A 24709-nucleotide genomic window follows, 5' to 3' on the forward strand; every position below is an offset into this window, starting at 1 on the left:
CAGGTTTTATTAGTTCAGACCAGATTAAATTAGAAATTTTAAAAAAAAGTCTCCTTAAACTTCAATTGTTGAAATTTTTCAAAACCTAAAAAGAAAGTATGTAAAGAATGTATTTTTGTTAAAGTCCGCTTTTCACAAAAAATTGTCATAGGGTATTGCAGTTTAAGTGCAATAATCATCTTGGATCAGAGTTGAGGAAAAAATTTGAGATGCACAGTAGGAGCATTCAATGGCCCTGCCTCCAACCATCTTATGAGGTAGAATATTTCCAAAATTGCACAATCCTCAGAGGGAAATATTTTCTTCCGATCTCTATCAGAAAAGGGCCGTGTGTAGTTTTAAACAGTTTCCTTTACATCTGGGTTTGCCCACAAGAGGAAATATTCTTTTCACGTTCATCTTGACAGAACCAGTCATGGTCTTGTGTGTTTCAATCAAGTTATCCCTCACCCTTCTAAACTCCAGTAAAAGCAAGCCTGTCCTGTCTAACTTATCCTCATAAGAATCTAGCAAGCCCTGTGTAAACTACTTCCAATATGTTTACATCCTCCTTTAAGTAAGGAGACAAAAACTGCAGTGCATTCAATCTGTGCTGTCACCAATGCCCTATCTTTGAGCCACCGCATCCTACTTTCATAATCAGTGCCTCTCATAATAAAGGATAGCATTCCATTAGACTTCTAGATTATTTGCTGTATCTGCATACAAACCTTTTGTGATTCATACACCAGAACATCTAAATCCCTTTGCACATCAGAGTTCTGCAGTCAATTTTCAGCCTGCTTTTTGTATTCTTCTGGTCAAAGTGAGCAATTTCACATTTTCCAACATTATACACCATCTGCCAATTCTTTATCTGCTCACACAACCTATCTATCTGTCTGCACACTCTGTGTCTTTGCAGCATATTTTTCAACAGATTTTGATGTTGTCTACATAGGAAGTTTTAGATGAGTTGGAATCCTTGAAAGTGGGTATGTTGCCAGGGCTGGATGGATTGCTTCGTTGGATATTGAAGGAGGGCAGAGAGGAAATAGCAAATGCTCTGAAGATTATTTACCAGACTTCACTAGACGTTAGTGTGGTTCCAGAGGACTTGAGGAATGCAAATGTGGTTCTGAAGACAGTAAGAGAATTAATATTGACATGGATCTAATTGGTCAAATGGTCCATCTCTGTATGAGTGATAGTTCAGAGTTTTGGCAATATTTTTGAAATTTTAGTATGTGTTGAAGTAACTGAAACTTTTCATCAAAATTTGAATCCAGCAATGTGGTGAGTGTCATTCGTCTTTGTGATAAGTAGCATCGCTGAAAATGTGTTGCTGGTTAAAGCACAGCAGGTCAGGCAGCATCCAAGGAACAGGAAATTCGACGTTTCGGGCCGGAGCCCTTCATCAGGAATCTGGCCCAAACGTCGAATTTCCTGTTCCTTGGATGCTGCCTGACCTGCTGTGCTTTAACCAGCAACACATTTTCAGCTCTGATCTCCAGCATCCGTAGACCTCACTTTTTACTGATAAGTAGCACCTTCAGGTGATGCTTACAGTTAATTTCATGCTCTTTGTATTCAGGTGCTTTTGAAGACACTGCTTTTTCTTCTTTGGCTGACAAGGTCAGTGAAAATACTTTAAGAGGGATTGCTGACATGAACTTTACTCATATGACACCCATTCAACAGAAAAGTGTCCGACCTTTACTGGAGGGCAGGTAGGTTGTGTTTACCATATATTTCATACGAGTTCGAACATTATTTGTGTAATTTTTTAAAAAGTATTTCTTCTTTTGTTCAGTGCCGTTTTGTCAACCTGATCAATGATTTAGGGTGCATTACTTAGATAAGCCATCAGAAGTAGCACAGGATCAACTTCTCTGAACTTGCCTTCTTCACTGCAAATGGAGATGTACAAATTGTTGTTTTTGTACCACTGCCCTTGGGATTTCCAATAACTTATCATGGCATTTTTTTTTCATCTCCTCCCCTTCGTCATAATCATCCATAGACTTATGTTCAGCTCCTGTTTGTATGCTGATAACATCCACCTTTTAATTTTTCACAATTCTTAGCTGCTGTTTTATCTCTTTGTCAGGCTGTATGTCCAGTGCCTTGTCTTTGAATTGTAATTTGCCTAAACATTTAGATATGCAAAATTTTGAAGTTGTCATATTTAATTTCTGCTGCAATCTCAATACCAGAGCTTGAACCTTGATCCTCATGTTGACGTTTGTGAGCAATTTTAGGCCAAGTATCTGTGAAAGGATATGTTGGTCTTGGAGGGAGTCCAGAGGAGGTTCATAAGCATGATCTCAGGGATGAAAGCCTTTCATAAGACGAGTGATTGAGGTCTCTGGGTTTCCTTAATTGAATTTAGAAGGATGAGCGGGAATCTTGTTGAAACTTAATGAATACTGAGAGGCTTGTATAGAGTAGACATGGAGAAGATGCTTACACTGGTAGATACTCGGACCTGAGGGCACAACTTCAGAGTGAAAGGATTATCTTTTAGAACTGAGATGCGAGGGAATTTTTTACAACCAGAGGATGGTGAGTCTGTGGAACTCCATGCAACAAAAGGCCATGGAGACCAAGTCATTGAGTGTATTTACAGTAGAGATTTTTGATTAGTAAGGAAGAAGGCAGCATGGCAGGCTGAGAAACCTATTGCTGAAAAATGTGTTGCTGGAAAAGCGCAGCAGGTCAGGCATCATTCAAGGCACAGGAGAATCGACGTTTCGGGCATAAGCCCTTCGTCTTATGCGCCTTGGATGCTGCCTGACCTGTCTGCATTTCCAGCAACACATTTTTCAGTTCTGATCTCCAACATCTACAGTCCTCACTTTCTCTTGAGAAACCTATTGGTCATGATTGAATGGCAGAGCAGACTTAGTGGACCAAATGACATCTTATGATCTCAGGTTGAATTTTCACTACCTCAAAAACTATCTACTTTCCTTTCTTTGTCCTTCTCCCCATTGCTTTGTCACTGCTACTGCCACTTCATCCATGCTTTTCTCACACCAGCCTTACGTTCTTATGGCCTGCCTCCTAACCTCCATACCTGTTGGCTTCAGTTATCTAAACTGTACTATCTATACCCCATCCCACAAAAAGACTTGCTTGCACATTTCCGATATACTCAGAGGGACATTGGTATCCTGTCCAACTTTGTATCAAATTTAATGATTTTGCATCTTTTAATTTTTAAGTCTGTTCAGATGTACACTTCATATTTCTGAATTCCCTACAGCCCACAAACCCTCGGATTTGTGCTTCCACCCCCCCCCCCCCACCCCATTTTACTCTAGTCGTTGGTGATAATCATCTTGCCATAATACTTTAAAGAGTCTTTAAAAAAACCCACCCCTGTAAGCATTAACTCTTAACTGTCCTTATTGTCTTCTTTGGTTCAGTGTGTCATCTTTGAGAATGCTTCTATGAAACATTCTGGGACAATTTGTGCATTAAACATAGAAATGGTTGGCGCAGCAAAAGAATTGAGAGATCTATTTCTTTTAAAACACATATTTAAAGTTATTTGTATCCTTTTTCTGAAATTGCTATTTTTGATCATTAGTATTTGATTCCAGAATCATTAAGGTTCTTTCCTCAGAGTAGTAAGCGTGTGGAATGCCCTGCCTGCAACAGTAGTAAGTAGACTCACCAACATTAAGGGCATTTAAATGGTCATTGGATAAACATGTGGACGATAATGGAATACTGTAGGTTAGATGGGCTTCAGATAGGTTTCACAGATCGGCACAACAATCGAAGGCTGAGGGGCCTGTACTCTACTGTTGTGTTCTGTGGACGGTAGGACTGTGTGTAAGATCTGTTTTTCCAGACGTGATATATTTATCCGATAGGAGTAATAAAATTCCGATGGAAGATGAAATTCAAAGCTATGAAATTAAAACCTAACTGTTTATTTTAGGGATATTTTGGCTGCTGCCAAGACAGGCAGTGGGAAGACATTGGCATTTCTCATTCCTGCCATTGAACTGATCTACAAACTTAAGTTCATGCCCAGAAACGGTAAGCAAATAGCTCAGGTTTGCTTGATTGAAGTTGAATAGTGGTCCACTCATTGAACATAATTCATAATTTTAATGATTTATGTAGAAATTGTTTGATTTGTTATGTTTGGAGCAGCATCTAATGCATTTTGATAGCAAATAATGTTTTAATTTTTTAAAAAATGATGCAAGAGTTAAACAAGTCTGATAGCATCTGTGGATAGCGAAACAAAGTTAGCATTTCTGGTGTTTTTTCATCAGAGCTGATTCTGCTAAACGTGTAAATTGCCAATCTTTCTGTTATTTGAGATTTTGTTTTGCTAATATTCCATTATAACCGTACGTCTTCAGTCGTTGGAATTGTTTCTGAAAGAAAATCTGAATATTAAATATGTGTAGTTGGTTTACCTTAATTTCAAGCCTTAAGTGTTTTTGCTTTGAAAAATCTAGTAAAATCTAAACAGTAAAATTCTCCTAATTTAGCCGTTTTTGATCCCTCTTTCCCCTCAGACCCAATTATACTTCAATTCTTTACTACTACAGTCATCGAATTTTTGAAGTATAAATAGTTTAGAAGTATTCATAAAACTACACTCTGGTTGTGTCTGTAATTGAAAATAATCTTGTTTCCTCAGGAACTGGTGTCCTCGTTCTTTCGCCAACTCGAGAATTAGCCATGCAGACATTTGGTGTTCTGAAAGAGCTAATGGCACACCATGTTCATACTTATGGCTTACTCATGGGAGGCAGCAACAGAACAGCAGAAGCACAAAAATTAGCAAATGGAATCAACATCTTAATTGCAACTCCTGGCAGACTTCTGGATCATTTGCAGGTAATAAGCATTTGTCATGTGAAAGTCTCATAAATATATATAAAAAAGAACTTCCATATGGATGGCATCCTTCACAACTTCAGGAAATCGCAACACATTTTGCAATCTATTATATACTTTTCAGAATGGCATATATTATGCAACAGCATAGATAATCAAATCGTTTTGATGTTGATTGAGGGATAAATATTGGTCATGCCTTTGGGAGAGCTCCCCCAAATCCCCATTTAATACTGCCAGGAATTCTTGTATGCTCAACCAAGTGAGAGAGAGACCCACAATTTTAACATTTGAGCCTAAAAGAAATTACCACCAACAGTGCCGTATTTCTTAGGTACAGCACTAACATGAGAGCTTAAGATTCTGATCAACACTGTAGATTGGGGTTTAAACTCAAACTACTGTATCAGACAAGTGTATTATCACTGATTGAGGCTGGCACTTCAAAATGATGATTCCTTTCTTTTAAACCTTGAATGCACAATTTGTTTTTGTAAATAAGTTTTCTTCCTCTTGTACTGGCTCAGTTCATAAGACAGTAGTTGTAGGCAACAGGTTAACGGCTTTAAAACTAGTTGCCCCTGTTGAATCCTTTAATTAGTTAGGAGGTAGACTGTTGATTAAAATACTTTGCTCATAAATACTGTGTCTTATACCTTCCTATCATACCACTCCTGAGAAAGGAGTGAAGTTCCGAATGCTTGCAATCTCAAATAAACCTTTTGGTCCATAACCTGGTGTCTGATTTTTAATTATGTAGAACCATCCTCTCAATTAATTTTTGTAGAAAAATTGTTGAATATAGTTCGCTTCTATAAAGAAATTTCATTCAGCACATGTGCTTTGTCAAAGATAGTTTAGGCTATAATTACTTTGCTAAGCAAAAGAAACCAGGATGATGTTGGATCTTTCTTAACTGCTTTCTTTTAAGATTTAGTATCTTGACTTTTTCATGTGGTGTGGGAGTTAATTTCCAGGCCAGCATTTATTGTACATTCTTGGTTGCCTTGGAAAGTAATAATGAACAGCCTTGAATTGCTCCATGTTTTTTGGTATAGATATACCCACTGTGCTGTTGAGGAAGGCAGTTCCAGGATTTTTGACCAAGCAACAGTGAAAGAACAACCGTCCTGGTTACAAATCCGAATGGTGTGTGGCTTGCGTATTGTGATGTTGCCATGCAGGTGGTGCCCTTGTTCTTCGTGTTTGCAAAACCCGAAATATAACTGTTCATCTGATTCAGTGTATATGACACTTGCTGAACAATTGAGTGTGCAAGTAGCTACACTAATATTCAATTTGTGATTATCAGTCAAGCTTACTAGAAACAGCATAGGGACTGAAGTACTATGTTCAAACATTGTACCTTTCTTTGAATTGCCTTGTAATGTGTAATATGTTATAATTTAGGATGCAGGTACTTGTAGGATCTTCTTATAATCATATAGGTCTGCTTTATACCTTACAGCACATTGCTCCTCCTGTGTTATGGACTTGTTATGTTAGGATTCAAATGTCAAAAGGAATAAGCTGATTTGAGAATATACACTGCACTTAGAGCTATGTTAAAATGTCACTGTATCTCCCTTTTACAGTGCTGCTATCAGGAGGGATCCTCATTCTTGGAATTTAGATGTCTATGCTTGACTTCAAATACAAATTAATCTACTCCTCATTACTCAATTCTCATGTTGTGATAGGCAACACCTTCAGCTCATCTTCGCATTGTCTTTATGCCTTTCAAATTTCAATTTTGCATTATAATCCTTCCTGGTAGTTGCTTTTCTTGGCTCTGATTCCTGTGTTGTAGACTTGGAAATTTACAATGTAAATGTTTCAAAATTCACATTAATTCCTTTGTTCAGAATATATCTTCTTGGCTTCACACCATACATAATGGATTTACAATTTTTATTTTTGAAAATTTCAACAAGAATGGAGGTGGTATTCAGATAATTGAGACTTTAAAATCTTCCATTTGAGATATTATCTGGATGGTTCATTTTCTCTTGGCAGAACACACCAGGATTTATGTACAAGAATCTGCAATGTCTAATAATAGACGAAGCGGACCGTATCCTCGAAGTGGGATTTGAAGAAGAGTTGAAACAGATAATTAGACTTCTGCCGAGTGAGTTAATTCAGTCATTTTATTTGTACTTTTGAAGGCAATATAGTCGTGTTATATTAAAATAGTAATAGTTATTATCATCATAGTAACTTATTTCCAAAATCCCAGAAATGCAATATTAAATCTTTTCTATTTCAAATTAATTTTAACCATTCTAGTCAAGATAAGTTAAGACTTTGTCCATGACTCCTTTTGGAATTTTGGATGCACTAATTCATGTAGCCTCAGATCATTGCAGCATTGATCTATCATTGCATTCAAATCTAGCATAATCATTATGGAAATCACTAGCTTGTTTTAAGTAAATTTACATTAACATTTGGATTTTTAAATACTCAGGAAATGTTCTGTTTATGAATGTAAACTTGTGTTTTTCCCTTTTTGAGCATACTGTATTAATTAGCATACTTAGCACATTGTGGTAAGCATTTGCAGCTTAATGGCGAGGATTTTCTTGCATTAATACAATCTTTAGTTTGGGAGTTATTTTTGGGTAATTGATGGACTCTAATCTGTTAGTTCTATCTTATCAAACAGATTCTGAAGAAGGTTCACTTGATCTGAAACATTAACTCTGATTTCTGTCCACAGATGCTGCCAGACCTGCTGAATTTTTCCAGCAATTTCTTGCTTTATTTCTGTTTCATCAAACCTTGTCTGAATATTCAGTATATGTTCTATTTCATTAATTGTCTTATTTCTACACTTGATGTGGAATGTGAGCAAAGTGTAAAAATCTGAAAATATTCACACAAGTTTTCCCTTATTTTTGCCTGACATCCCAACTTATATTTTCCAGCATAAGTCCTAAAAGAAACAAGATTCCATCTGCATCTCCATCTCTTGCCCAGCTTGCAGATTTTCAATTTCCTATTTTTAAGATTTGCTTTTATTTGCCTACATGGTCTAAAAATATCTACAAAATTAGAGGCTACACAAACTTTCAAAGCAAGCTGTCACTGAGGTCAAACGTTATTTACAAAGGGAAAAAAATGGGGTGACACAGGGGCATTAGTGCAGGAACGTTTTCTCTAATCGCTCCACATCAAATACTTTTGGATGTTTATTAGTTTATGGTGCACTGCATAAATTGTTTGTTTGGTTCTGACCTTCATTATTTTTCAACTTGGACTGAGAATGTGTAAAGGGTACGAGCAGGAAGGGACAGAGTTAAGTTGAGTTTTGTGAAACTATGTTCAGCTGAGCATGACCTGGATCAGATAAGTATTTGCAGTTAACAATGGTGTGCTGGAGCAAGGGTATTGGTTAACAAGATGGAAAAGCATTTATTATGTAGAGTCATTTAATAATATTGGAAGCATTCAGTATGTAAGGTCAGTTAACAAGGTGAAAAGTATTCATTGTATGAAACCAGTTAAAGTTAAGAATATTCATTGTGTAATAGTAGGTGGTTTAATCTTACTGTTGATGTCTGCTGAATGTAATGGCCACCATTTCAATATATACATGTTGCCTTATATGGATGCTGCTCCCTGTAAATGACTATATAATTAAATAAGAAACTGCAGTCACAGAAGACCGAGAACCTGTGTCCCTGTGCACATGGGCGGTTGTTCTCTCTCCCTCCGGGGCCTAGCATAAAGGTGGAGTTAAAAGCATACTCTGTCTCTGAGCATTTTGCTTTGACTGAAGGGTAAAGGGGATGACAGGAACATTTATAATTTAATACGAGGAGATATATTCTAGTTTGTTGACTGATTGTAAAATACCTTTTTTGCCAATTTAGCAATTCGGGAGATAAAAATAAATTAAGTGGAGGTCTTTGAAACAAAAATGAATTAATCCTTAATAGCTTGTATATAATCTTTACAGAGCGACGACAAACAATGCTTTTCTCTGCAACACAAACTCGTAGAGTGGAAGATTTAGCTAAAATCTCACTGAAGAAAGAACCTTTGTATGTTGGTGTTGATGATGACAAAGAAACTGCTACTGTAGAAGGCCTTGAGCAAGTAAGATGAATACCTAATCTTCAGTGGTTTTTTTTTGCTTGCATTTTTGTCTTGTTACTGATCAAGCCGACACACAGTAAACTTTGTTAGAGTTTACTATGAATAATTTTAATATATCAAGCAGTTCAATATGCAGTGTTTTCAAAGACTCATTGGTAATTTATTTATCAAAATAGTTCAAAATGGAGAGCAATTTTATCATGAGAAATATTCTAGCCCATGATCCACATTGCCATTTAACATTAGTTTGTGGTATTATGAACAGATGCAGACTTGCTGTTCAAGAAGCTGTTCATACTGGATGCTGATCTCATTGCACCTGACTTATTAGCAAAGTAAAAAAAAAGCAGCAACTAGCACTTTCCCTGGCAAGTGCAGTCAATGTAACAGATTCAACCTGTGCTTACATAGATATTGGATTAAACCACAAAATCATAAGTGGGGACACACTTGTGGGTCATTCAGTTTATTGAGTCAGCTCTGCCATTCAATAAGATTATGGGTGACTTGATTGTGACCCTAACTACATGTACCCTTGATCATTAATAACATGTCTAATTCTATCTTGAATATCTTCACTGACCCAGCTTCCACTTCTAGTGAGATAGAGAATTCCTAAAGACCAGCAACCCTCGAGAAAAACATTTTACCTTACCTCAGCTTTGAATTTGAGTTGACTCAATTTTAAACTAGTACTAGACTCTCCCACATTTGAAAACTATGAATGTATGTGGTTTTCAGAGTCCTGTTCTTTGCAGATAGAAACAACAGGTACATACTACACCTGTTTCAACTCGCCAAAATAAGTGAGTTGTTCTATGGGTTATTTCTTGGGAGAATGTCTTAATAAACAGAATCAACTTGCCTAATTTAGTATTTAGACCATGCTCTGTAGTTGACTGTCAGTCTAACTGGTGCATTCACCATGGCGACATCTCTGCCAATCAGAGTCTGCTTGCTAAACAATCATTCTTCTCTCTGACAATGTAAATGTTGTTTTCCCTTTATGTTGGTGTCCTTGCCAATTCTCCTGATGAGTATAAGATGAAAAGCTTTCACAAAGTGTAATTTTTCAGCTGTCCTAGAGATCTGTACTTTCAAATGACTAATTACATACCTGTAGCACAGACCCATTAATTAACTACATTGAAATGAAGCATCTGGCTTGCAAACATTTGTTGCTTCTTGTCCCTCGTGGATTTTAGCTAGTCTTGTGAAATACCACATTACTTTCCCAATTATGACCAACTTCACTGCTAATGTGTCTGCTGAGTGACTAAAGCGGCTTAGCCAAACCCAACAGTACTATCAAGTTTAGAGGGGAATTGCAGCTTTTCATAAGATCTACGTGCCCTCAATTATTGCTATTCTGGAAGTTCAAATTGCAGTTACCCCAGCAAGTCAAAAGAATGTTATTTCTAAGTATTGATTTGAAGATGCCAGTGTTGGACTGGGGTGTAGAAAGTTTAAAAATAACACAACACAATACCAGATTATAGTCCAACAGGTTTAATTGGAAGCACTAGCTTTCAGAGTGCTGCTCCTTCATCAGGTGATGGTGTTTAACTTTATTGTATATCCTAGAATGCTGTTTAGCTGACTTTTAAAAATTTAACGTTCTACAGCACTTTTCTATTACTTCGAAGTGTTTTAGATTATAATGTCACAATGTGCATTTGCCATGTTTATAATAAGATAATTCTGCCCTTTGGCAGCATTGTGCCTTTTGTAAGGAAAAGGGGGAGTAATTGAATGATGAATGCAACTTGTGAAGTTGTTTTACTACAGATATTTCACTCAATACAATGCTAGTTCCCTGTTTTGTTATAGAATCATAGAAAAGTTAATGGCATAGTAGGAAAGCATTAGGCCCATTGTATTCATGCAGGGGAAAAAAAAAGTATCCAAACTTCTCCACTGACAGAAATAGGTCTTATAGGTCTGACAATCTATTCTATCTTGGCCCTTCATACATTATTATACCTCAATTGAGTCTCCCCTTTGTTTCAAAGGAAGGCAATCCAGCTTATCTAGTCTTTGTTGTGGATAAAACTTTCCATTCCAGGTGACATCCTTGCAGCTTGCCTTTCTACCCTCGGTGGTCAGGCCACATCTTTCCTGTTATGCAGTAACCAGAAGTGTGAATGGTACCCTAGCTCCATTCTAACTCATGTTCTATACGTTTCAAGCTTAACCTTCCTGATCATGCTCGCTGTCCCAACCAAATCCAGAAGACATTTCCCAGAATTCCACAATTTATTGTATATTTTGTTTCCTCTTTTGACGACTCAATGCATTGCATCATACTTCCTCAGATTGTATTGTAGGCCTAACCATCTTCAACTGCTTCATCAACCATCTTGCCTCTATCATAAGGTCAGAGCGGAGTTTTGCTGATGTTTGAAGGAATATTCTACACCAGAGGCAATTACAACAACTAACTCACAACAGTCTGCTTGATTGGCACCCCGTCACTACCTTCAACATTCACTGGCTTCACCACAGCTGCTCAGTGGCAGCAGTGTGCACCATAGACAAAATGCACTGTCGTAACTCACCAAGATTTTCTCTTAAAGCTCCTTCCGTGACCCCTGCACTTAAAAAGACAGTGGCAGCAGTTTCATGGGAATACCACCTCTCGAGTATCCCTCCAAACCACTCCTCATCCTAACTTAGAACTTTATCACTGTTCTTTCACTGTGGAAAAAAAAATTTGGGCAAAATCCTGGAACCCCATTCCTTTCAGCGTTAGTTGTCCCTGCACCCCAAGATTTGCAAGGTTAAACAAAATGATTGATCAAAACTACCTTTGTGGTAATTAGGGATGGACAATACAGAGGAACTGCAGCTCTCCGACATTTGAGTATCTGAATTTCGGATTGTAGACAATAGACAGTAGGTGCAGGAGTAGGCCATTCTGCCCTTCGAGCCTGCACCACCATTCGTTATGATCATGGCTGATCATCCTCAGTCAGTATCCTGTTCCTGCCTTATTTCCATCACCCTGGATTCCACTATCCTTGAGAGCTCTATCCAACTCTTTCTTAAACAAATTCAGAAACCGGGCCTCCGCTGCCTTCTGGGGCAGAGTATTCCACACACCCACCACTCTCTAGGTGAAGAAGATTCTCCTCATCTCTGTCCTAAATGGCCTACCCCTTATTTTTAAGCTGTGTCCTCTGCTTCGGGGCTCACTCTTCAGCAGAAACATGTTTCTGCCTCCAGAATGTCCAATCCTTTAATAATCTTATACGTCTCAATCAGATCCCCTCTCAGTCTTCTAAACTCAAGGGTATACAAGCCCAGTTGCTCCAATCTTTCAACATAAGATAGTCCCACCATTCCAGGAATTGGCCTTGTGAACCTATGCTGCACCCCCTAAATAGCCAGAATGTCTTTTTCCTCAAATTTGGAGACCAGAACTGCACACAATATTCCAGGTGCAGTCTCAGCAAGGCCCTGTACAAAGTTTGTGCGAAGATTTGTAGCTCGGGTGCTTGTTGTAGTGGTTCTGTTCGCCGAGCTGGAAGTTTTTGTTGCAAACGTTTCGTCCCCTGGCTAGGAGACATCATCAGTGCTGTGGAGCCTCCTGCGAAGCGCTTCTTTGACATTCCTTCCGGCATTTATAGTGGTCTGTCCTTGCCGCTTCCGGGTGTCAGTTTCAGCTGTCCGCTGTAGTGATTGGTATATTGGGTCCAGGTCGATGTGTCTGTTGATGGAATTTGTGGATGAATGCCATGCCTCTAGGAATTCCCTGGCTGTTCTCTGTCTGGCTTGCCCTATGATGGTAGTGTTTTCCCAGTCGAATTCATGTTGCTTGTTGTCTGAGTGTGTGGCTACTAGGGATAGCTGGTCATGTCGTTTCGTGGCTAGTTGGTGTTCATGTATGCGGATTGTTAGCTGTCTTCCTGTTTGTCCTATATAGTGTTTTGTGCAGTCCTTGCATGGTATTTTATAAATTGCATTAGTTTTGCTCATGTTGGGTATTGGCTCCTTTGTTCTAGTAAGTTGTCTGAGCGTGGCTGTTGGTTTGTGTGCCGTTATGAGTCCTAGGGGTCGCAGTAGTCTGGCTGTCAGTTCTGAAATGCTCCTGATGTATGGTAGTGTGGCTAGTCCTTTTGGTTGTGGCATGTCCTCGTTCCGTGGTCTATCTCTTAGGCATCTGTTGATAAAGTTGCGCGGGTATCCATTTTTGGCGAATACCTTGTATACCCACACAACTTTATCAACAGATGCCTAAGAGATAGACTTTGTGTACAAGAACACCCAGATCTCTTTGTACTGCCCCTTTACCTAACTTGACTCCATTTAGGTAGTAATCTGCCTTCCTGTTCTTGCCACCAAAGTGGATAACCATACATTTATCCACATTAAACTCCATCTGCCATGCATCTGTCCACTCACCTAACCTGTCCAGGTCACCCTGTAATCTCCTAACATCCTCCTCATATTTCACCCTGCCACCCAGCTTTGTATCATCAGCAAATTTGCTAATATTACTATTAATACCATTTTCTATGTCATTACTATATGTTGTAAAAAGCTGCAGTCCCAGCACTGATCCCTATGGTACCACCTGCCATTCCGAAAGGGAGCTGTTTTTCACTACTCTGTTTCCTGTCAGCCAACCAATTTTCAATCAAAGTCAGTACTTTGCCCCCAATACCATGCGCTAATTCTGCTCACTAACCTCCTATGTGGAACTTTATCAAAGGCTTTCTGGAAGTCCAGGTACACTACATCCACTGGATCTCTCTTGTCCATCTTCAGAGTTACATCCTCAAAAAATTCCAAAAGATTAGTCACTCACCAAGGTTTATCCAGACAAGATCACAAGTCCCCAATGCTTTGCTAAACTGTTATCCAGCATTCGATTATCCGAACAAAATACTCCCCGCCTGTGTCATTCACATAATCACGGTTCTTCTATAAGTGCCTACATCCTTTAAATTAATAAAAATTAAATATTCTCAGATTGAGTTCCAAACATCACTTTTCTCCCTACTGGACCAATCCAGTGGCCTTCTGTAGTTTGCATTTCCTCAATGTCAACTACATGACCAATTTTCATACCTTTCCTAAACATATACGTGCCACCTACATTTACTTCTAAACCACTGCTGAATACTATAAACAGCTGGAAACTCCATATTGAGCCTTTGTGTCAGAGAGCCAATTTTAAATGCTCTTTGATCCATTAACTTTTAATTTTCCGACATATGCTGTGTTGTTTTGTCAAAAAAATTTCTAAAATTTGTATCGATTGTATGTAGCTCTACTTGTCACTACGTTCAATCATTGAGTTCAGTCAGCCACACCCTTCCCAAATTAACAAATCCAGGTTGATTGTTAATGAATGCTTTTCCAAATGTTCCATATGGTGGAATAATTTTGAATAAATATCTGTTGCTTTCTGGTTTTACTGATGGAATGACTTTCATCTTCAAATAGCTAGCTGCAGCAAGAGTTAATCCATAGTAATGACTATTCATAGTAAGTACAAGAATAATGCTATGGCAGTTTGAACGTAGAACATAGAACAGAGTTAAAAATCACAAAACACCACGTTATGGTTCAACAGGTTTATTTGGAAGTACAAGCTTTTGGAGCACTGCTCCTTCATCTGGTAGATAGTGGAGTAGGATCATAGGACACAGAATTTATAGCAAAAGATCATAGTGTCATACAACTAATGCGCTATATAGAACAAACCTAGATTGCTGTTAAGTCTTTCATCTTTTAGAATTGGTTGCAGGTTTCTATTCATTAATATGTAAATCCCGGAATGTATTAATGGATTGAAGGTTTGTTCAATATACCGCATCAGTTGTATAACACTATGTTCTTTTGCTATAAATTCCGTGTCCTATGATCCTGCTCAACGTGCTACCTGACGAAGGAGTAGAGCTCCGAATGCTTGTACTTCCAAATAAACCTGTTGGACCATAATCTGGTGTTTGTATGATTTTTAACTTTGTCCACCCTAGTCCAACACCAGTACCTCCACAACATAACATAGAGCACACAGTACAGGCCCTTCAGACCTTGATGTTGTGCCACCCTTTTATCCTACTCTAAGATCAATCTAACCCACATACCCTTGGTTTTAATTTCATCCATGTGCCTATTGAAGAATCGCTTAAATGTCGCTAATTTATCTGACTCTACCACCACAAGTAGCAGTGCATTCCATGCAGTCACCACTCTCTGTGTAAAGAAACAACCTCTGACATCTCCCCTACACCTTCCTCCAGTCACCTTAGAATTATGCCCCCTCGTGATAACCATTTCTGCCCTGAGAAAAAGTCTCTGGCTATTCACTCTATCTATGCCTCTCTTCATTTTGTGCACCTCTGTCAAGTCATCTCTCACCCTTCTTCGCTTCAATGATTAAATTTCTCTCAACCAATTTTTTAGTTCTCTCAACTTTCTTTGTAAGACATGCCCTCCAGACCAGGTAGCATGCTGGTAACTCTCCTCTGGCCCCTATTTAAAGCTTCCACACCTTTCCTGTAATGAGGCGACCAGAACTGAACACAATTTTCCATGCGTGGTTTAACCAGGGCTCTATAGAGCTGCAGCATAACTTTACAACTCTTAAAATCAGTCCTCCTGCTAATGAAAGCCAACACACCATTCGCCAGCTTAACAAACCTATCAACTTGGGTGGCAACTTTGAGGGCTCTGTGGACGTGGACCCCAAGATCCCTCTGTTCCTTCGCACTGCCAAGAATCCTACCTTTAACCCTGTTTATCTGCATTCAAATTTGACCTTCCAGAATGAATCACTTCGCACTTTATTTCCAGGTTGAACTCCACCTCCCACTTATCAGCCCACTTCTGTGTCCTATCAATGTCCCATTGCAACCTATAACAACCCTCCACACCATTCACCAACCTTCATGTCATTGGCAAACTTAATAATCCACCCGTACACCTCCTCATCCAAGTCAGTTATAAAAATCACATAGAGCAGAGGTCCCAGAACCGATCCCTGCGGAACACCAATGGCCACTGAGCTCCAGGTTGAATGCTTTCTGTCAACCACCACCCTCTGTCTTCTATGGCCAGCCAATTCTGTTTCCAGACAGCCAGGTTTCTTTGTATCCCATGCTTCCTTACTTGCTGAATGAGCCTATCTTAGACAACCTTATCAAACACCTTGCTAAAATCAATGTACATCACTTCGATATATTTTTGCATTAATTTATTTTTTCAATCCTCATTAGTACTTGAAGTTAACATATATATGTTGATAAGAATAATGTCTACCTCTTATTATTATTTCAATTATAAGCTTGTGAGAAGATTGAATTAGGGATTTCAAGAGCAGAATACTGGATCTTTTAGATATTGTAACTAGATCATAATTAATAATCATCTCCAAAAATCTGTTTCAAGTTTGTTTATGTGTTGAGTCAGTTACAACAGATCAGAGTTATTACTGTTTTTAAAAGTGAAATTTTTAAAAGTATGGTGCATTATCCACAGAACGCACAAACCTGTGCTGTGGGACAAATATTTTCCTGTGTTTTAGTTGTAAATGCATGTGCAATTCAAATGCAATATTTTACTACATACTGACTAATTTATCTTTATCCTTAGGGTTATGTAGTTTGCCCCTCTGAGAAAAGATTCCTCTTACTCTTCACTTTTCTAAAGAAGAATCGCAAGAAGAAAATCATGGTTTTTTTCTCTACATGCTTGTCTGTGAAGTATCACTATGAGCTTTTCAACTACATTGATCTACCTGTTCTGGCGATTCATGTGAGTAAAAAGGAAAAGCTTGTCAATCTTTTCTGCCCTTCATTTCTACTGGGATATGGTTCCATGCATATCCTATTTGTTGCTGGTATCCAGTCCAACTGGTCATCATTCACATTTGAACCAAGGTGATGAGTGTAGGGCAGATTATTCAAAACCATGAGAGAAATGTCAATGAGCTTGAATCTGGTCTGCCTAGCTACAGTGGTAGCATAGTTATCAAATGGTGATCAAGAGTGGACACTAGCCAATTTTCTCCTCTCTCTCTCCTCCATAGGCATTTAAAGATACTTGTGATAATGCTCATGCTGCCACTAGGATTAAATAATTTATTGCAGAGGAGGCACTGGCCTGGAGGTTCCTTTTATTCTGTGCAACTAAACAAACAAACAGGCTGAAACACCAGATTGGATTATTCAACTGTATGCATAGCATAGAACATGATTGCATTTTGAATTGAATAACCTGATGTGGAAATTGAATAATTTAAATTCTCTCTTGGTAGTTTTGATTAATTTGTAGCTGAGTATAATTAAACATGGTTATGTTCTTGAGCTATCTATTAATTGATTGTACTGTTGGGTACAGGATTTTGATTGATATTTTCCTCTTGAAACCAATCAGTTTTGAACCTTTACATTTCCTGATATGTATTAATGATATAAATGTTGGTGTGCAGAAGACCATTTCCAAATTTGCATCTTGAGACGTGTGAATGATGCTGGAAGGTGACAGTTTATTATTCTCTGTTGTGTTCCTGATAAGGAGTTACTGGGTTTTAAATAGCAATTGGGTAATGTTGTAGCAGGAGTCTGGAGTGAGTGATTGGTGAGAGTAAAGGGTGCACTTTTTCCCTGCAATAGCCCTCACTTGTGAAATGAATTCCATATCGATAATATGCCCCAGGTTTCTTGCAAAATCTAATTGTCAGCCAGGCCAATAGGAGCTCCCTTGCACAAATGTTGAAGATAGTTTTCAAAGTGGTATGTTTAAGTTTTTACATGCTGTGTCTGCTGTTTTTTGCCTAGTCTCCATTTGGGCCTGTCAGAGATGCTGAAAATGTCAATACTTTTGCAATGTTTTTTTCAAAATTGTGTTGGCTTGGAAAAGAAATTCCCATTGATTCATGTAGATGTTGCAATTCTTTGAAAAAGGTTTTGAAAACATCCTTAATGCATTACTTTGCCCTCCTGTTAACTACTGCTGTATAGAAGCTCATGTTAGAGAGCTTGTTTTGGGAAAGTCTATTGGCAAGGGTACTGCTGTGGCCTACACTACACAGCCAACTGACCTATAACCAGTACCTTGATACTGGAATGTTGGCCTGAGAGAAGGCACAGATAGTAAAGCACCAATTCTGCAATTGTATTTGAAGGAATTTGTGGATACATGGCTGGTGACATTTTTCTGGGGTTTTGAAGTCTCTGTGGTACATTGTCCATATCTACAAGGACGGCATGTAACAACTTGACATTACTGCCAGGTCTTGAGGTTTTTGTCATGAAACACTTATTTCTCAGATGGCTGATGCCTTCCTGAGCAGCAATGTCAGGTTTTACTGTCCCTGTCTCCCCTCGCTGAACGGAGGTTCTTGATGTGTGAAAACTGATCTACGATGTACATTGGCTTGCTAAGGATTTTAATCTTTATAGTAGAGCATATTGTTGCATGGAGGGAATAAGCTGGAAGAGGACCCTTGTCTTTCACATATTTAGCTTGAGCCCATTATCTCATTTGCCTGAGTGAAGGCATTGATGGTATTTAAAGCTTGGTACCTGAATGTGTGTACTTACGAGTGCTGACCTTGGCCCTGGTCTGAAGGAGATGTCAGTTGAACAGTTTTCTAGTTGTCTAGTGGGACAATTAATGGATTATGGGCAAACGTTGTGGTGAGAAAGATAAAAAACTGTTGATTAGATTAAATTGCTGACTGTGTGGAAACAGGCCCTTCAGCCCAACAAGTTCATACCGACTCTCCAAAGAGTAATGTATCGTGACCAATTCCCCATATTTATCCCTGACTATGGGCAATTTAGCATGATCAGTTCATCTAATTTACACATCTTTGGATTGTGGGAGGAAACCGGAGCACCCAGAGGAAACCCATACAGACACTGGGAGAATGTGCAAACTCCACACAGACAGTCACCCAAGACAGGAATTGAACCTGGGTCCCTGCCGCTGTGAGGCAACAGTGCTAACCACTGAGCTGCCATGCCACCCCCTGATGTGATGATCCAGCTTTGTTTTACCCCAGTTTGCAATAGTGTTTGATCTATAATGGATCAGTTGGTGAAAATCATGGATTGCATGTCATACAGCAAGCAGAAGATAGCAACAGTTTCTCCAGTCAGCCAAATTAAGGATGCTCTGTAATCCCTCCCACTTGGCAGAGTCAAGGCCTTCGTGCAATCCAAAAAGGCGATGTATCAAGATAGCTGCTGCATGTTTGCTGTAAAGATCATGTCCACTGTGACTAATAGCTGGAATCCACACTGTGAATCTGGGCGCAGGTTTTAGCCACACGGAGGAAGCAACTTGCAATTTTTACACTGTAATCACCTCCTTTCTTAAGATGATCACAGTGATAGTGTCTCAGATATTCCCAGGCAAACTCAGATGAGGGAGATGACGTCATGTATTCCTGCCAAGAGTGCTTCACCACTGTATTTTAGTATTTCATTGGGGATCCATCTGTGGTGGTGGCCTTGTTGGTTCTCAACTGTGGACTTCTCCACTTCAGGCTAAGGTGGCATTCAGCTGGTTGCATTTAGCATCCTGTGGTGTAATGTCAAGGGCATTTGCGTCAATGACTGCATTTCAGTTGTGAAGTATTCTACAAGCGCTAACTATCTTTTCGTCGTTGATAAGAATCCCTCTGTTCTCAGTCGGATGTATAGGGACTGAAGCACATGAACCACTTAATCCTAGGAGCCCACTGTCCTCCTTGTTTGTGGGTAGGTGTTGAAGTGCATTCCATATTGATCAGCCACTGTAAGATCAGCAAATGTTCACTGCTGCCGAGTGGGATGAAGGCTAAGAAGATAGCCAATCAGATATTCCTGCCTCATCAATGCTATTTTTAATTCCTGATGTCACATTTCAAATTCTGGGCCTGAAGATCTCCTTTACCACTGCTAGTATAATTAGCTCAGTCCATCTTGTCTCCATACAGGTTTTCACTTTGAAGCTGCTCTTCCTTTTCAGGCTGTTTAGATAATCACCTTTCTGTGTTGTTTCCAAGCTTTGGCTTGAAGTAATAAATCTTGGCTTCTCTCTTCTGAAATACAGTGCTGCATCTGCTTTGAAGTACTGTTTCTGTAAAACACTGTGTCTGCCTGGATTATGGGTTCAAATTATATATATTAATGATTACAGAAAAGAATTGTACAATTTGATCTACAAATACTTGTAATGTCTAAATGCAAATCACTTCCCTTAATCCTTTCTCTGAATTGTCTTTGTTCAAAGGGAAAGCAAAAGCAAACAAAACGTACATCCACCTTCTTCCAGTTCTGTAATGCAGCTGGTGGAATACTGCTGTGTACAGATGTCGCTGCCAGAGGGCTGGATATTCCTGAAGTAGACTGGATTGTACAGTATGATCCCCCAGATGATCCAAAGGTATTATATCATTTTAAAGTGAGCATTAAATGTAAAAGTACTAATTCTGAAGTTTGTTACCAGTTTTCTCTCCAGTGTATTCATAGATCAAACAGATTTAAGCCCATTGATTTGCTTCTAGTGTAAAATACACTTAAGTGGATCTGGATGTTTCAATTAACATTTCGTGTAGGATATCTTGTTTGCCATGGAAGTGGCCTGATTTCTTAAAGGCAACATGCTTAACTTTCAACAGAGTTACGAATTTACAAGGCATTGGAATGACATTTAAGCTAGGTGTAGCCTTTTGAATTTCCCAATTAGAGATTAGTGAACTAGTTTTAATGAGAATTCAATAACTTGGTGATCATTTATTTCCAAATTATCTATCAAACAGTATTCATTGCAAGCCCTTGAAAGTATTTATGCTGTACTTCTATCAAAATGGAATGTAAGGTCATTATGTACCGTCTTTTCATTATCCTACCAGGAATATATCCACCGTGTGGGCAGGACTGCAAGAGGAATTAATGCACAAGGGAATGCATTACTTATTCTGAGAATGGAAGAACTGGGTTTCCTTCGTTATCTCAAACAGGCCAGGGTAATTATTTTTTCACAGGCATTGAAAATTATTTCAAAGTTCAGTTAACTATTTAAAAATGTTGATGTGAATTGGGTAATTCCTAATTTTTGCTTTGGTTTTGGAATTTTTTTATTAAAAATGAATACAATTAAAGAATTCTCTGCTCATAATGGATAATTTCTAAATTCTTTCATGATAGTGTCAAACTGCTCCTTAATGAGCCAGTCACAGATGGAATTGCATTATCTCTTAAGGAAAAATTTAAACTCTGACTTTGACTCGAATACAAGTTCCCTAAACTTGTAATCTCCAGTTTCATTTTGCTCGTTGTTGTCTCTGGTTTGATTGTGATAAAGTAAATTGTGGGAACAGTTGCATTCATAGAAACTTGAAAATTTTTATAGTTTTGCATTAATAATTGTTGTTGGAGATTTGTCTAAAACTAATTGGCTTTGTAATAGAAGGAAAGTTTATACACTCCTGGCATTGCAAAGCACGAAGCAACCAATAATGATTGAAGTTTACTTCCAGTTTTAATGTGGAGATTAACTATAGACTCATCATAATGCATATGTTGTAGATATTTTGAGTTTAGGGTGTAGGTTTGCTCGCTGAGCTGTAGGTTTGATATCCAGACGTTTCATTACCTGGCTAGGTAACATCATCAGTGGCGACCTTCAAGTGAAGCGAAGCTGTTGTCTCCTGTTTTCTATTTATAGGTTTGTCCAGGATAGGGTTCCTGAGGTTTGTGGTGATGTCATTTCCTGTTCGTTTTCTGAGGGGTTGAGAAATGGTATCTAGATCTGTGTGTTTGTTTATGGCATTGTGGTTGGAGTGCCAGGCCCCTAGGAATTCTCTGGCATGTCTTTGCTTAACCTGTCCCAGAATAGATGTGTTGTCCCAGTCGAAATGGTAGTTTTTTTTTCATCCGTGTGTAGGGCTACGAGGGAGAGAGGGTTGTGTCTTTTTGTGGCTAGCTGGTGTTCGTGTATTCTGGTGGCTAACTTTCTTCCTATTTGTCCTATGTAGTGTTTGTGGCAGTCCTTGCATGGAATTTTGTAGATGACATTGGTTTTGTCCATGGGTTGTATTGGGTCTTTTACGTTTGTTAGTTTTTGTTTGAGAGTGTTGGTGGGTTTGTGTGCTACTAGGATTCCGAGGGGTCTTAGTAGTCTGGCTGTCATTTCTGAGACTTTTTTGATGTATGGTAAGGTGGTTAGGGTTTCTGGCTGTGTTTGGTCTGCTTGTCGTGGTTTATTCCTGAGGAATCTGTGGACTGTATTTTTTGATTATCCGTTCTTCTTGAATATGTTGTATAGGTGGTTTTCCTCTGTTTTCTGAAGTTCGTCTGTGCTGCAGTGTGCGGTGGCTCGTTGGAATAGTGTTCTGATACAGCTTCGTTTGTGTGTGTTGGGATGGTTGCTGGTGTAGTTAAGTATTTGGTCAGTGTTTGTCAGTTTTCTGTAGTTCTCCGTTGTCCTTTCTTTTGATTGTGAAGTCCAGGAATGCAAGTTTCTTGTCGGTTTCTTCCTCTTTGGTGAACTTTATGCCTGTGATGGTGGTGTTGATGATAAATATCTCTTCCATCTTGTTTCGTTTTGTGATGACAAGGGTGTCATCTACGTAGCAGACCCAGATTTTTGGTTTGATGGTCGGTAGAGCTGTTTGTTCTAGTCTTTGCATTACCGCTTCTGCTATGAATCCTGATAGCTGAGATCCCATGGGTGTGCCATTGGTTCGTTTGTAGATTATGTTATTGAAGGCGAAGTGGGTGGTGAGGCACAGGTCCATTAGCTTCATGATGTTTTCATTGGTAATGTGATTGATGGTGGTTGGTGTGTGTATGATGATCTCTTTTAAAAGTCTCCGGTTAGTGAGACTATGGGTCTGAGGGAAGCTCCTGGTTTATGGATTTTTGGAACACCAACTTACAGACTGGCCAAAGAACTACACGCAAGACTGAAATACCTAGTAGAAGAGTCACAGCACTCCATCCACTCCACCCAGGAATTCCTAAAAATCATCAAAAACACCAAATAGAGGAAGATGAAACAATGATCTCATTCGACGTAACAGCACTGTTCACCTCCATCAACATCAACCCGGCAAAGGAAACACTCGCCACACTTTTAGAAGAGATCATCACACACATCCCAACCACCATCAATCACATTATCAACAAAAGAATCATGAAGCTAGTGGACCTGTTCTTCACCACCCACTTCACCTTCAACAACATAATCTACAAACAAACCAACGGTACACCCATGGGATCTCCGCTATCAGGATTCATAGCAGAAACGGTAATGCAAAGACTAGAACAAACAGCCAATCATCAAACCAAAAATCTGGGTCTGCTACTTAGATGACACCTTTGTCATCACAAAACGAAACAAGATAGAGACATTTAACATTATCAACAACACCCTCTACAGGCATAAAGTTCACCAAGGAGGAAGAAATCAACAACAAACTCACATTCCTAGACGTCACAGTTGAAAGAAAGGACAATGGAGAACTACAAACCTGCATATACAGAAAACCGACAAACACTGACTAAATACTTACCAGCAACCATCCCAACACACACAAATGAAGCTGTATCAGAACACTATTCCAACGAGCCACCACACACTGCAACGCAGACAAACTTCAGAAAACAGCAGAACCGCCTATACAACATATTCAAGAAGAGCGGATACTCAAAAAATACAGTCCGCAGGTTCCTCAGGAACTAACCACGACAAGCAGATGAAACACCGCCAGAAACCCTAACCACCTTACCATACATCAAAGAAGTCTCAAAAATGACAGCCAGACTACTAAGACCCCCTCGGAATCCTAGTAGCACACAAACCCACCAACACTCTCAAACCAAAACTCACAAACCTAAATGACTCAATACAACCCATGGACAAAACCAACGTCATCTACAAAATTCCATGCAAGGACTGCCACAACATTACGTAGGACAAACAGGAAGAAAATTAGCCACCAGAATACACGAACACCAGCTAGCCACAAAAAGACACGACCCTCTCTCCCTCGTAGCCCTATACACGGATGAAAAAAAAACTACTATTTTGACTGGGACAACGCATCTATCCTGGGACAGGCTAAGCAAAGATATGCCAGAGAATTCCTAGGGGTCTGGCACTCCAACCACAACGCCATCAATAAATGCACAGATCTAGATACCATTTCTCAACCCCTCAGAAAATGAACAGGAAATGACATCACCACAAACCCCAGAAACCCCATCCAGGACAAACCTATAAATAGAAAACAGGAGACAACAGCTTCGCTTCACTTGGAGGTCGCCACTGATAATGTTACCTAGCCAGGTAATGAAACATCTGGATATCAAACCTATAGCTCAGTGAGCAAACCTACACCGTAAACCTCAACCTGAGCTACAAACCTTCACAAACATTGCATATTTTGAGTTATCTTCTGATTTGCTGGCACAATATATAGCATATCTCCTGGACAGACACAGGCGTTTGCAATCACTTGAGCCTGATTGAATTGGAAATGATTGAAGTTTTCACTTTATTTGAAGTCTTATTAATGTCAATGCTAAATTTTATTTTGATAGGTACCATTGAATGAATTTGAGTTTTCTTGGAGCAAGATTGCAAATATACAAGTTCAGGTAAAATTGCATGTCTATATTATAAGTGATTTAAAGTATTTTTCAGAACAAATCTTTGGATTCAAAAATGAGGTTCGCGGGTTTCTCTGGGAACTTGCCAATTCCATGCATACAATGAAGCTACCGTGCAAAGTGATGAAATTTATATT

General features: G+C 39.0%; 1 protein-coding gene across 2 annotated transcripts in view; it reads left to right on the plus strand.

The window, feature by feature from the left end:
- The window catches only part of ddx18 (DEAD (Asp-Glu-Ala-Asp) box polypeptide 18), a 41016-nt gene that overhangs the window by 11445 nt on the left and 4862 nt on the right, over positions 1-24709 (plus strand). For both annotated transcript variants that reach the window (XM_060827150.1, XM_060827151.1), the window contains 9 exons: positions 1574-1709; positions 3932-4032; positions 4649-4848; positions 6865-6979; positions 8813-8952; positions 16558-16719; positions 20188-20340; positions 20810-20923; positions 24504-24560. In XM_060827150.1, the coding sequence (XP_060683133.1) occupies positions 1574-1709; positions 3932-4032; positions 4649-4848; positions 6865-6979; positions 8813-8952; positions 16558-16719; positions 20188-20340; positions 20810-20923; positions 24504-24560 (1178 nt within the window). The remainder of the gene's footprint in view (positions 1-1573; positions 1710-3931; positions 4033-4648; positions 4849-6864; positions 6980-8812; positions 8953-16557; positions 16720-20187; positions 20341-20809; positions 20924-24503; positions 24561-24709) is intronic.

The sequence above is a fragment of the Hemiscyllium ocellatum genome, chromosome 7 (assembly GCF_020745735.1).
Source record: "Hemiscyllium ocellatum isolate sHemOce1 chromosome 7, sHemOce1.pat.X.cur, whole genome shotgun sequence".
In the NCBI taxonomy this organism is placed as follows: domain Eukaryota; kingdom Metazoa; phylum Chordata; class Chondrichthyes; order Orectolobiformes; family Hemiscylliidae; genus Hemiscyllium; species Hemiscyllium ocellatum.